This window comes from Chiloscyllium punctatum, chromosome 3, assembly GCF_047496795.1.
Source record: "Chiloscyllium punctatum isolate Juve2018m chromosome 3, sChiPun1.3, whole genome shotgun sequence".
Taxonomy (NCBI): domain Eukaryota; kingdom Metazoa; phylum Chordata; class Chondrichthyes; order Orectolobiformes; family Hemiscylliidae; genus Chiloscyllium; species Chiloscyllium punctatum.
Genome location: NC_092741.1, coordinates 16,204,397 through 16,219,609, shown reverse-complemented (window position 1 = coordinate 16,219,609; position 15,213 = coordinate 16,204,397). Strand labels below are relative to the sequence as shown.

Sequence of the window (15,213 nt, the reverse complement as noted above, 5' to 3'; positions counted from 1 at the left end):
CCTTCTTCACAGCACTATTTACCTGGGTGGCAACTTTCAGAGATCTGTGTACATGGACACCAAGATTCCTCTGCTCATCCACACTACCAAGTAGTCTACCATTAGCCCAGTAATCCATCTTCTTGTTACTCCTACCAAAGTGAATGACTTCTCACTTAGCTACATTGAATTCCATTTGCCACCTTACTGCCCAGCTCTGCAACTTATCTATATCCCGCTGTAACCTGCCACATCCTTCTTCACTGTCCACAACTCCACTGACTTTCGTGTCATCCGCAAACTTGCTCACCCAGCCTTCAAGCCCCTCCTCCAGGTCATTTATAAAAATGACAAACAGCAATGGTCCCAAAACAGATCCTTGTGGAACACCGCTAGTAACTGCGCTCCAAGATGAACCAATACCATCAACTACTACCCTCTGTCTCCTTCCAGCCAGCCAATTCCTAATCCAAACCTCTAATGCACCCTCAATGCCATACCTCCGTAGTTTTTGCATTAGCCTGACATGGGGAATCTTATCAAACGCCTTGCTAAAATCCATATACACCACACCTACTGCTTTACCCTCGTCCACTTCCTTGGTCTCCTTCTCAAAGAATTCAATAAGGTTTGTGAGGCACGACCTGCCCTTCACAAAACCATGCTGACTATCCTTGATCACATTATTCCTATCCAGATGTTCATAAATCCTATCCCTTACAATTCTCTCTAAGACTTTGCCCACAACAGAAGTGAGACTCACTGCCCTATAGTTACTCGGGCTATCCCTGCTCCCCTTCTTGAGCAAGGGGACCACATTCGCTATCCTCCAGTCTCCTGGCACTATTCCCGTAGACAACGACGACATAAAAATCAAGGCCAATGGCTCCGCTATCTCCTCCCTAGCTTCCCAGAGAATCCTAGGATAAATGCCATCAGGCCCAGGGGACTTATCTATTTTCATCCTTTCCAGAATTTCCAACACCTCTTCCCTACATACCTCAAAGCCATCCATTCTAATTAATTGTGACTCAGTATTCACATCGGCAACAATGTTCTGTTCCTGAGTGAATACTGACGAAAAGTATTGATTCAGTGTCTCACCGATCTCCTCCGCCTCCACACACAACTTCCCACTACTATCCTTGACCGATACCTACCCTAGTCATCCTTTTCTTCCTGACATACCTATAGAAAGGGTTTTCCCTAATCCTACCAACTAAGGACTTTTCATGTTCCCTTCTCACTGCTCTTAGCTCTCTCTTTAGATCCTTCCTGGCTACCTTATAACTCTCAATCGCCCCAACTGAACCTTCACGCCTCATCTTTACATAGGCCGCCCTCTTCCCTTTCACAAGGGATTCCAATCCCTTGTTAAACCACGGCTCCCTCACAAGACCCTTTACTCCCTGCCTGACTGGTACATACTTATCAAGGACACCCATTAGCTGTTTCTTGAACAATCTCCACATATCATTTGTGTTCTTCCCTTGAAGCCTATTTTTCCAATCCACGCATCCTAAGTCATGCCTCACCGCATCATAATTTCCCTGCCCCCAGCTATAACTGTTGCCCTGCAGTGCACACTTATCCCTCTCCATCACTAGAGTAAAAGTTACCGATTGTGGTCACTGCCCCCGAAGTGCTCACCTACCTCCAAGTCTAACACCTGGCCTGGTTCATTACCTAGAACCAAATCCAGTATAGCCTCACCTCTTGTTGGCCTGTCTACATATTGTGTCCGGAAATCCTCCTGCACACATTGGACAAACACCGACCCATCTAACGAATTTGAGCTATAGCTTTCCTAGTCAATATCTGGGAAGTTAAAGTCCCCCATAACAACCACCCTGCTACTTTCACTCTTCTCCTGAATCATCCTCGCAATACTTTCCTCTACTTCTCTCGGACTATTAGGAGGCCTGTAGAAAACTCCTAACAGGGTGACCTCACATTTCCTATTTCTAGCCTCCGCCCAAACTACCTCAGATGGCAAGTCTTCCTCCATCACCCTTTCTACTGCTGTAATACTATCCTTGACAAGCAATGCCACACCTCCCCCTCTTTTACCCCCATCTCTGACCCTACTAAAACATTTAAACCCTGGAACCTGCAACAGCCATTCCTGTCCCTGTTCTACCCATGTCTCTGTAATGGCCACAACATCGAAGTCCCAGGTACCAACCCATGCTGCAAGCTCACCTACCTTATTTCTTATACTTCTGGCATTGAAGTATACACACTTCAAGCCACCTTCCTGTTTACAGGCACCCTCCTTCGAGATCGATGCCATGTTCCTAACCTCCCTACACTCAAGGTCCTGTACCCTAAAGCTACACTCCAGGTTCCCATGCCCCTGCAGAGTTAGCTTAAACCCTCCCAAAGAGTACTAGCAAACCTCCCCCCAAGGATACTGGTGCCCCTCATGTTCAGGTGTAGACCATCCTGTTTATAGAGGTCCCACCTTCCCCAGAAAGAACCCCAGTTATCCAAATACCGGAATCCCTCCCTCCTGCACCACCCCTGTAGCCACGCATTTAACTCCTCTCTCTCCCTCACGTGGCACGGGTAACAGACCAGAGACAACAATTCCGTTCTAGCTCTGAGCTTCCAACCTAGCTCCCTGAAAGCCTGTCCAGCATCCTCACCCCTCTTCCTACCTATGTCGTTGGTGCCAACGTGGACCACGATCTGGGGCGCTCCCCCTCCCCCTCAAGGACCCGGAAAACACGATCAGAGACATCACGTACCCTTGCACCTGGGAGGCAACATACCAATCGTGAGTCTCTGTCGCCCCCGCAAAACCGCCTATCTGTGCCCCTCACTATTGAGTCCCCAATAACTATCGCTCTACCTTTCACCACCCTTCCCTTCTGAGCAACGGGGACAGGCTCCGTGCCAGAGGCCTGGACCTCGTTGCTTACCCCTGGTAAGTCATCCCCCCCAAGTATCCAAAATGGTATACTTGTTCTTGAGGGGAATGACCACAGGGGGTCCCTGCACTGGCTGCTTCCTCCCACTCCCCCTCAGTCACCCATCTCTCTATAACTTTCGGAGTAACTACTTCCCTAAAGCTCTGATCTATGACCACCTCTGCCTCCCGAATGATCTGCAGTTCATCCAACTCCAGCTCCAGTTCCCTAACACGGTCTTGGAGGAGCTGGAGATGGGTGCATTTCTTGCAAGTGTAATCAGGAGGGACGCTAATGGCTTCTCTCACCTCATACATGTTGCAAGAGGAACATTGCACTGCCTTCGCGGCCATCCAACTAAAAGGTAAACTTTAAAAACTAGATCTAAAAAAACAAACAAGCAAAATGCAGCACTTACCTGCTTATCACAACAGGTCGTATTATTAGGTTAGAGGAGGAGGGTGGGTGGGAGGCTCTACCCCTGTAGTGCCTTGGGTTCCTCGCCTGCGCGCTTTTATAAGAAAAAACCTTCCCAGGTAAGCTAGCGCGACACCAGCTTCCGGGTCCGCTAGGCGCTTAAAAAAAACTTTAAACTTTCTGACAATCTACAAAGCAGAAGTCAGGAAAATGATACCCTCCAACTGGCTGGATGATTTGAAGATACTGAATACTATGGAGGTCAAAACAGCCTGTTTGATTGGTATTCATGTCAATATCTTGAATATTTGCTTCCTCCATCACTGACAAAAATGCACCAATGACATGCAATGTAGCACAACAACAACTCAATAAAGCTTCTGCAACAGCATTTGTGACTTCTATTATCTAGAAAAACATGGCAGCAGGAACATGATAACAGAGCATTGAAAAAGTTTCCAAGAAATCTTAATTTAGAAGCATGTTGTCTTGCTAGTCTTTCAGTGAGGCCAAGATCCTTCCAAACAGCACCTACTACAGAGGTTGCAGCATTAGAGATGGTGATGAGTGATCGCTAATGAACAGTACTGGTCAAGTCAGCAACATCTACATTACATTCAATCATTCTGGATGTACTCAAATCTATATAGGTGTATATCTTACATAGAGAATATATCAAAATGCAGTTTATAATTATTCAAATTAATATGAATTATTGTACAATGCTTACTCAAATTTGGCTTATTATAAACCCACAAAGTGAACGTCAGCCACTTATAGTATGACACACACAGCACCTTGATACTGGGTGCTAGTGCAGGAGTCAAAATTTACCTGTGGGAGAAGATGAATGAAGAGTTGCCATTTTGTCAGTTGTTGCTTTTTGTGCTCAGCTATAATACATTATAATCCCACTCGCACCTCTGCAAAATCAGCTATGCTTCTCATTAGGGGTGTAAAATAGCATAGTTAAATGGATAAGTGTTGGTTGTGCTTTAAATATGTTAGTTAGCATTTTAAATAATGCCACAGAAAAGTGCCTTTGTTGATGCTTGACAAAATAAGACAGCAGTTTCTGTCAGTTTACTCATTGCTCTTTTTCATAGAGCCATAGAGATGTACAGCATAGAACAGACCCTTTGGTTCAACTCATCCATGCCGACCAGATAACCCAACCTAATCTAATCCCATTTGCCAGCACTTGGCCCATCTGAACCCTTCCTATTCACGTACCTATCCAAATGCCTTTTAAAATGTTGCAATTGTACTAGCCTCCATCACCTCCCCTGGCAGCTCATTCCATACATGCACTAGCCTCTGGGTGAAAATGTTGCCCCTTAGGTCCCTTATATATCTTTCCCCTTCTCACCTGAAACCTATGCCCTCTAGTTCTGGACTCCTCCACCCCAGGGAAAAGACTTTGCCTATTTACCCTATCCATGCCCTTAAATTTTTATAAATCTCTATAATATCACCCCTCAGCCTCCGACGTTTCAGGGAAAACAGCCCCAGTTCAGCCTCTTCCTACAGCTCAAATCCTCAAACCCTGGCAACATTCTTGTAAATTTTTCTGAACCCTTTCAAGTTTCACAACATCCTTCCAATAGGAAGGAGACCAAAAATTGCATGCAATATTCCAAAAGATGCCTGCCTAACCAAAGTCTTGTACAGTTGCAACATGACCTCCCAACTCCTATACTCAATGCTCTGATCAACAAAGTATACTAAATGCCTTCTTCACTATCCTATCTATCCTTTCAAGGAGCTATAAACCTGAACTCCAAGATTTCTTTCTTCAACAACTCTTCCTAGGACCTTATCATTAAGTGTACAAGTCCTGCTAAGATTTGCTTTCCTAAAATGCAGCACCTCGCATTTATCCGAATTAAACTCCATCTACCACTCCTCAGCCCATTGGCCCATCTGGTTAAGATCCTGTTGTAATCTCAGGTAACCTTCTTCACTGTCCACCACACCTCCAATTTTGGCGTCATCTGCAAACTTACTAACAATACCTCTTATGCTCACATCCAAATTGTTTATGTAAAATGATGAAAAGTAGTGGACCCAACATTGATCCTTGTGGCACTCCACTGGTCATAGGTCTCCAGGCTGAAAAACAACCCTCCACCACAACACTCTCTTCTACTTTTGAGCCAGTTCTGTATCCAAATGGCTAGTTCTCCTTGTATTCCACGAAATCTAACCTTGGTAACAGTCTCCCATGGGGAACGCCTTACTGAAGTGCATATAGATCACGTCCACCGCTCTGCCCTCATCAATCCTGTTACTTTTTCAAAAAGCTCAATCACGTTCGAGAGACATGATTTCCTTTGCGCAAAGCCATGTTGACTATCCCTAATCAGTCTTTGCCTTTCCAATTATGTGTAAATCCTGTCCCTCAGGACTCCCTCCAATAACCTGCCCACCACTGACATCAGGCTTACCGGTCTACAGTTCCCTGGCTTGCCCTTACCACCTTTCTTAAATAATGGTATCACGTTAGCCAACCTCCAGTCTTCTGGCACCTCGCCTGTGACTATCAATGATACAAATATCTCAGCAAGGGGCCCTGCAATCATTTCCCCAGCTTCCCACAGAGTTCTCGGGTACACCTGATCAGGTCCTGGGGATTTATCCACCTGTATGCATTTCAAGACACTTGCTCCTCTGGAATATGGACATTTTTCCAAGATATCACCATCTATTTCCCCACATTCTATATCTTCCATGTCCTTCTCCAGTAAACACTAGTGCAAAATACTCATTTAATATCTCCATCTCCTGTGGCTCCACACAAAAGCTGCCTCGCTGATCTTTGAAGGGCCCTCTCCCTAGTTACCCTTTTGTCCTTAATGTATTTGTAAAAATCCTTTGGATTCTCCTTAATTCTATTTGCCAAAGCTATCTCATGTTCCCTTTTTGCCCTCCTGATTTCCTTAAGTATACTCCTACTACCTTTATACGCTAAGGATTGATTCAATCTTTACCTGACATGTGCTTCCTTCTTTTTCTTAACCAAACCCTCAATTTCTTTAGTCATCCAGCATTCCCTGCACCTACCAGCCTTTCCTTTCATTCTAACAGGAACAGACTGTCTCTGAATTCTTGTTACCTCATTTCTGAAGGATTCTCATTTTCCAACAGTCCCTTTACCTGTGCACATCTGCCCCCAATCAGCTTTTGAAAGTTCTTGCCTAATACCATCAAAATTAACCTTCCTCCAATTTAGAACTTCACCTGTTGGATCTGCTTTATCCTTTTCCAACACTATTTTAAAACTAATAGAATTATGGTCACTGGCCCCAAAGTGCTCCCCCACTGACACCTGAGTCACTTGCCCTGTCTTATTTCCCAAGAGTAGGTCAAATTTTGCACCTTGTCTAGTAGGTACAGCTACATACGGACTCAGAAAAGTTTCTTGTACACGTTTAAAAAAATTCCTCTCCATTCCCCTTTATACTGTGGCAGTCCCAGTCTAGGAGTGTGTTGCTGGAAAGGCACAGATCAGGCAGCATCTGAGGAGCAGGAGAATCGGCGTTTCAAGCCAGAGCCCTTCAGTCATTCCTGATGAAGGGCTTCAGTCCGAAACGCAGATTCTCCCGCTCCTCGGATGCTGCCTGACCTGCTGTGCTTTTCCAACAATACATTCTCAACTCTGATCTTCAGTATCTGTAGACCTGACTTTCTCCCAGTCCAAATTAAAATCCCCTACCATAACCACCCTAATATTCTTACAAAATTGTTTCTCAATTTCCACTGACTATTAGGTGGTCTATAATACAATCCTAATAAGGTGTTCAATCCCTTTCTTATTTCTCAGTTCCGCCCAAATAACTTCCCTGGATGTATTTCTGGGAATATCCTTCCTAAGTACAGCTGTATTGTTATCCCTTATCAAAAATGCCACTCCCTCTCCTCTCTTGCCTCCTTTTCTACAGTATTTGTATCCCTCAACATTATGCTGCCAGTCCTGTCCATCCCCAAGCCACATTTGTGTAATTGCTACGATATTGCAGTCCTATGTTCCTAACTATCTTTGGGGAATATAAAGAGTTGTCCTCAGCCCATCTTCAGCTGCTTCATCAATGAGCTGCTTTTCATCACAAGTTCAGAAGTGGGGATGTTTGCCAATGATGGCACAATGTTCAGCACCATTTGCAAATCCTCCAATACTGAAGCAGTCCATATTCAAATGCAACCACATCTGGATATTATCAAGGGGCAATATTGTGGGCTGACAAGTAATATTCGTGTCACACAAACCCAGACTACGACCTGTTTTTTTTACATTTAACGGTGTTACAATCACTGAGGGTACCATCAAGAGGATGTGAAGCTGTAGAATTTGCTACCCCAAAGTGTGGTGGATGTTGGGACAGTGTATAAATTTAAAGAGGAGGGAGGTAAGATTTTAAATTGGTAAAGGGTTGAAGGGTTAAGCGGAGTAGGCAGGAAAATGGGGGTGAGCATATTAGCCATGATCAAATGGTCGAGCAGACTCAATGGGCCGAACGGCCTAGTTGGCTTCCCATACCTTATGAACTTCTGAATCCCCCACCAGTGGCGTTCTGGGGGTTATCATTGACCAGAAACTCAACTGGACTTGTCACATTAACAATGGCTACAAGAGCAGGTCAGAGGCTAGGAATACTGTGGTGATTAACTCACCTACTGACTCTTCAAAAGTCCATCATTTACAAGGCATAAGTTCAGCACCATGATAAAACACTCTTGAACTCCAACACCACCACCAAAGCTCAGTAGCAGCAATGTAATTTCTACAAGAGACACTGCTGAAATTCACCAAAGATCCTTAGTCAACACTTTCCAAACTTCCATTTAAAAGGACAAGAGCAGCAGATACATGGGATCACCTCCTCCTGCAACATCCACACCAAGCCACTCACCAACCTAACCTGGAACGATATCTCATTCCTTCACTGTCACGGAGTCAAAATCCTGTAATTCCCTCGCTAAAAGCATTGTGGGTCAAACTACAACACATGGGCTGTAGTGGTTCAAGAAGGCAGCTCACCATCATCTTCTCAAGGGCAACTAAGGACCGGAAATAAACTGCTGGCCAGCCAATGTTCACGCTTCACAAGTGAGTTTAGAACAAAAAGTATAAACTACAGAGCCAAGAGGTATATCATTAAATGTAAGTACACACATCTGTTACATTTATATTGGTTAACCATTTATATATTAATTGCTTAAAAGTATTTTTAGAACAATATTTACGTCCTGACTGGTGAAATACCAGCTTACTATAAACAAATTTACTTACAAGGCCACAGAATTTCTTAGAAAATTAATGCCAAACTGGGGTGGAAATACAAGATAGAAGAGGGTTATTATAAGGCTATAAATACACAAAAAAGTCACTGCAATAACAATGTACATTAGTTCCAGAAAAAACAAGAACATTCAAATTCATGTCTAAAGGATATTCATAATTTCAGAAATGAAGGTAGGTAAAACCTATACAAAGTTTTGAATGGATCAGCCTAGTACATAATTTGGATGTCCCTATTACAGAATACAAATGGAAAAGCCAGTCTTGGACTGAGGTGGACAAAGTTAAAAACCACACAACACTAGGTTATAGTCCAATAGGTTTATTTGGAAGCACTCACTCAGTCTCTCCTGCATGTGCAGACCTAAATTTATGGGGTGAATTTGTATCTGCAGAATATTTGCAGATGCATTGTATTTTGCTCAAAAATGCATAACCTACAGTCAATCCATGTAATATTCTATAAATCCCACTTTACAAATAGTACTAGTTAACTCAAGATTGAGAGTCAGATTTTAACCTCACACCTTTAATGCATTCTGAGCTGAATTGGCACCTTTTGTTAGAAAACCTGGTTAGCTTGAGAATGTGATTTAAAAGAAATTCTGGGATTTACATATCAAAGAACTGAAACAAGCAAGCCCATTCTAAAAGATGAAAGACTTAATCTAGGTTTATCATTTGTTCTGCATGACACTAATCTTTTGTCTAGTTTAGAGTGGTGCTGGAAAAGCACAGCAGGTCAGGCAGCATCTGAGGAGCAGGAAAATCGAGATTTCAGGCAAAAGCCCTTCATCAGCCAGTCCTGATGAAAGGCTTTTGTCAGGAATGTCGATTTTCTTGCTCCTCGGATGCTGCCTGACCTGCTGTGCTTTTCCAGCACCATTCTAATCTGGACTCTGATTTCCAGCATCTGCAGTGCTCACTTTTGCCACTGTAATCTTTTGCTATAAATTCTGTGTCTTCTAGTCCTGAAGAAGCAGCAGCACTTCGAAAGCTAGTGCCTCCAAACAAACCTGTTGGGACTATAACCTGGTGTTTGTGAGATTTTTAACAAAATACAAAGTGCAAATAAAGTATTGCAAGTACAAATATAGAATCGAGGTAATTAATATTAGTCAAAGACTGAACCAGAAGGTGCTTTTCTCTCTGGAAAAAGCTTATGTAATAGAGGCCCTTCAAATTATTACAGAATTCTTTAAGGCAAATTGAAAGGTTTTGAATTATAAACTGTAAAAAGGTTTGAGAGAATTGGTCATAAGATGGTTATGGATGAGTCTACTAAGAATTCAGGAACAAATTGTGTTGAGAATGCAAAACTTACCATCACAAGGAACAATTAAATTCACAAGCACACTTAGAAGGAAATTGGATTGGTAACACAAGAGAGAAACAGAAAGTTATATTTATAGGGTCAGATAAGGGGAGGCTTATGTGGAGCATCAATGGGCCAAATGGTTGGTTTCAGTTCCAAACATTCTATACAATGCAAAGCTCTGATTTTATTAAGAAAACAACAAATGCAACACATTACAGCCAGACAAACAGTATCCATGCAGATAGCAAGCTAATATTTCACATCTAGATGACTCAGTCATAGAGATGTACAGCACAGAAACAAACCCTTCAGTCCAACCTGACCAGATATCGCAACCCAATCTAGTCCCACCTGCAGCACCCGCCCCATATCCCTCTAAACCCTTCCTATTCATATACCCATCCAAATGCCTCTTAAAAGTTGCAATTGTACTAGTCTCCACCACTTCCTCTGGAAGCTCATTCCATACACTTACCACGCTATGTGAAAAAGTTGCCCTGTAGGTCTCTTTCATATCTTTCCCCGCTCACCCTAAACCTCTGTCCTCTAGATCTGGACTCCCTCACCCCCAAGGAAGACTGTCTATTTGGTGGCATGGTGGCTCGCATTGCAGCCTCGCAGCACCAGGGACCCAGGTTCAATCCCCACCTTGGGCAACTGTGTGGAGATTGCACATTCCTCCCACAGTCCAAAGAGTTGCGTGACAGGTGAATTGGCTATGCTAAATTGCCCAGTGTTAGGTGCATTAGTCAGAGGTAAATTATAGGGGAATGGGTCTGGGTGAGTTACTCTTCGGAGGGTCGGTGTGGACTTGTTGGATCAAAGGTTCCATACTGTATGAGATCTATCCATGTCCCTCACGATTTTATAAACCTCTACAAGGTCACCCCTCAGCCTCCGACGCTCCAGGGAAAACAGCCCCAGCCTGTTCAGCTTCTCCCTATAGCTCAAACACTCCAACCCTGGCAACATCCTTGTAAATCTTTTCTGAACCCTTTCAGGTTTCACAACATCTTTCCACTAGGAAGGAGACCAGAATTGCACGCAATATTCCAACAGTGGTCTAACCAATGTCCTGTACAGTCGCAACATGACCTCCAACTCTTGTACTCAATACTCTGACCAATAAAGGAAAGCATACCAAACGCCTTCTTCACTATCCTATCTACCTGCGACTCCACTTTCAAGGAGCTCATGAACCTGCACTCCAAGGTCTCTTTGTTCAGCAACACTCCCTAGGACCTTACTATTAAGTGTATAAGTCCTGCTAAGATTTGCTTTCCCAAAATACAGCACCTCGCGTTCATCTGAACTAAATTCCATCTGCCACTTCTCAGCCCATTGGCCCATCTGGTCAAGATCCTGTTGTAATCGGAGATAACCCTCTTCGCTGTCCAATACACCTCCAATTTTGGTGTCATCTGCAAACTTACTAACTATACCTCTTATGCTCACATCCGAATCATTTATATAAATGACGAAAAGTATTGGATCCAGCACCGATCCTTGTGGCACTCCACTGGTCACAGGCCTCCAGTCTGAAAAAGAACCTTCCACCACCATCTTCTCCCTTTGAGCCAGTTCTGTATCTGGTGAAACTCTGATGAAATGTTAGCCAGACTCTAAGCATTAGCCTGCTCTCTTCTCCACGGATGTTATCTGACTTGCTCTGATCTCCAGCATTTGTTGTTTTCAGTACAGATACCAGCATCTGCAGTAATTTGCTCCTACATCTGGTTTTGTTAACACAGGATTGCAGCATATAAAAACATTTTAAAATCAATCACAGAGCTTGCAGGTTAATAATGTAGAACATTCTCAGTTCAGCATTTCACTAGAGCAAAATCAGGCTGCAAGACAAAAAGAATTCTATAATGATTACTGTAATGAAAAACAGGATGTGATGCATTTGAATACAGGCACTGGAATTTTGCAGGAGTTGGTTTACAGGGGGTGTAAATTGGAAGACTGGGCAGTTTTCAATTGATCTGTATCTAGCCACTTGTGTAAGTGTCCCACATCAACTAAAATCACTATTATGGTCATATACGTAACCCATATTATAAACTCTCTCAAATCAAGTAACGGAAGCCAATACAGCATAAAGGAGTAAAGATCTTTTGGAAGGACTTAGGACATTAAAAAATTAAGGTTGAATTTCTGGTAACTATTCAGCTTACAATAAAATATTTCTCATTAAGAAATCATAGTACTTATAATATGTTGACACGACTGCTTTACACAAATACAATATTTGAAATAAGTGTTCAGCAATTTACCTTAGTCCTTGCAGTGGTCTTGAAAGGCATCACAAAATCCACAGCATTTACAGATTAAGACAAATCAACTAATGAGAGAAGATAAGGATCATCTTCAGATTGATCTCCTTGGAATGAATTTGAATGATTTAGAACAAACACAAGTCACTAGTATTCCTGAAGCTGCATTTTATTCAGATAAATCCACTGGCAAAGATTTGTCTCCCAGGTGGCAATGTTCTGTTCAAAGGACTATGCCAGCTGATGAAAGTACAACAAATGACAATTGATTTTTAAAAATCAGTATACAGTTTTCAATAAATGAGTTTTAAAACAAAAAAAAAAATCAGTTTGCTTTCAGAAAATCTTGTAATATGTTACATAAAACGTTGCTGTGGAAGGGACTTATTACTTTTCACTGGCAGGGAAATGGTTCAAACTGGGCACATTGCTGGCATTCAGACTTAGGTCTTCCCCACCCCCCAAAACACACTTCCTTAGAAGACAATGACAATTTTCCACGTGAAGCCATTTTAAATTCCTTCAAAAAACATTAAAGAAATACTCCATCCTCATGAGTTAATTGCGCCCACAAATGAATTGATTCAATGAAAATTGGTCGATTAAAAGAAAATATGAATAGCAGTTCGCATTCCAAAGATAAAATGGCGTTTGGGGATCGGCCACATGGGGGACACAGGGAAAAGTACTTTTTGCGCGCCCTTTCTTTCTTTGCACCATATGGAATTGTGGAAAAATCTCACCAGAAAGCAAAACGATTTCAACAAATTCCAAAGGGAGCTGATGAAAAGAGATTCAATGGTGATCTAAACCGGCAATGAACGTTCAAACGACCAAAGGTCCTAATTTTTAAAAAAAATATAGAAAACGACATGGTATAATGTTCGAAAGGCCATCATGGGGCAGTACTCCAGACTAAACAACAGGTAACAAGATTAATCATGACAACAGTGAAAATGGTTTTCTAGCATTTTAACATAACAGGCAAATCATAATCATCAGATGCTGCTTTCTGTGGTTCCAAGCGCCATTTTAAGAACAAGGTGGAAAGTCGATCCTGAATCTGGCAGAAATGCTTCTCTAGATGTGATCAATCATAGTCCCTGTAAGGGCGGCTTCCATAACTACCACCGCCGCCGCCGTAGTAGTATGCTCCTTGGTTCCTGTATCCAGCCGAGTAGTTGTCCCGCTCTCCTGGATCGTAGCGGCCTCCGCCGCTGTAGCCGGCGCTCCTGTCAGCATCCCAGTAACCGCCGCCGCCGCCTCTCCTCCGGTTACTGTAACCGCCTCGGCCTCCACCGTAACCACGGCCTCCTCCCGACTTCTTCTCGGCGTGACCCACTCGGATCTGCCGCCCGTCGATGGATTTTCCGTTCATGGCCTGCAGCGCGTCCCTGGCGTCGTCCGGGTTCTCGAAAGTGATGAAGCCGAAGCCGCGGGAAGCCATGGTGTCTCTGTCCTTAATCACTTTCACCTCAGCGATCTGGCCGTACTTGGAGAAAACCTCTTCCAGGGATTGCTCGTCTGTGTCGAAGTTCAGGCCGCCGACGAACAACTTTCCGTCGTCGGACATGGTGAGGGGATTAGTGCGCACTCGAAGCTGTAAGTGCAGGAGCGGAGAATGGCGCCGATCAGTCAGTCAGTTAGTCCGCACAAACAGACAAAGAGGAAGCAGAGAGCGGAAATAGCCTCATTTCAATGGCCGCAAGAGAAGATGGCCGTCTCTCCCACCCCTTTCAATTCGGGGGCTTGGCTAATTCTCAAAGAGCAGCTGCAGGAGAATAAATAAAAAACACTGACCAATGTAGGGAAATGGCCAAAAACTGAAATTACTGGCGAAAAAAGTAGAGTTGACATTGGCGAGTTTTGTGATTGTTCATTAATTCCACCTTCTGTTTCAAATCTCTAACATCCGCAGTTCTTTGCTTTATTTTACGTAAACAAATAAATTGCTTAAGAGGGAAGAGAAAAACGGGATCCTAGTGGACCATATTAAGGGTTAGGATAAATTAAACGGTTTGAACGGTTGTTTGACAGACACAGGACATTTAACAGAATTGCATTTATTTAACATACATTCTGCATAGTTAGTCCAGATGATCTGTTTTCGTGTTTTTGCTTTCACCACCAGTTCAAACTTAGGTGCAGCAATTTCTAATTATAGAACACCTTCAACAAGAGTGAAGTCTCCCTCGGTCAAACTTGAACCAGTGTAGGTCAGCAGGCAGAGCTAATGATATACGAATGGATTGGGTGTGAGTAACAGTTTCTGTATTTACAAAAACTGCAAGGCGGGAGGATGGATAGAGGTTTCGCAAGGAACATACACAAGAAAAGGTAGTCCATTAAAGTATTTCAAGACCGCTATTACATTGTCTATCAGAAATCACTAAATTATATTAATTTGATTCGGTAATGTTATTTTTGATTAACTTATCTATTACCGAAAAGAAAATGTGTTTTATACAGTCATAGAATCGTACAGCGCGGAAGCAAGACCTTTTGGTCCATCCAAACCATAATCCCAAATTAAACTCGTTCCATCTGCCTGCACTGAGCCCATAGCTCTCCAAACATTTCTTATCCAAATGTCTTTTGAATGTTGTGGCTTTACCCGCATCCACCACTCCTCTGGAAGTTAATTCCACGTATGAACCACTCTGTAAAATAAAAAGCCCCTCAAATCTTTTTAAAATCTTAAACCTTAAAATATGTTCCCTCGTTTTGAAATTCTCCCACCCTAGGGAAAAGACACCTGCCATTCTCCTTACGTAATGATTTTTTGAACCTCTATGAAGTCACCCCTCAACCTCCATTTCCTGCCTGCCCCCCAAGCCGTTTAACCTGTTATTGATTAAGAATCTATCTCCACTTCAAATTTACTTCGTGACCCAGCATCCAGTGCACTCTCCGATGAATAGCAAATTCCTCCTTATTTCTGTTTTAAATCTGCCACTCTATAGCCTAAAACTATGACTTCACAGTTCAGACTGCCCACAAGTGGAAACG

The 15,213-nt window shown here is 43.0% G+C and overlaps 1 protein-coding gene across 1 annotated transcript in view; it reads right to left on the bottom strand.

Annotated features, from left to right (window-relative positions):
- The window catches only part of LOC140453958 (uncharacterized), a 30,154-nt gene extending 16,263 nt beyond the window's left edge, over nt 1-13,891 (bottom strand). Inside the window, exon 1 of the mRNA XM_072548843.1 lies at nt 13,298-13,891. Coding sequence (XP_072404944.1) covers nt 13,298-13,777 — 480 coding nt within the window. The 5' untranslated portion in view covers nt 13,778-13,891. The remainder of the gene's footprint in view (nt 1-13,297) is intronic.
- Between the last annotated feature and the right edge of the window lie 1,322 nt (nt 13,892-15,213).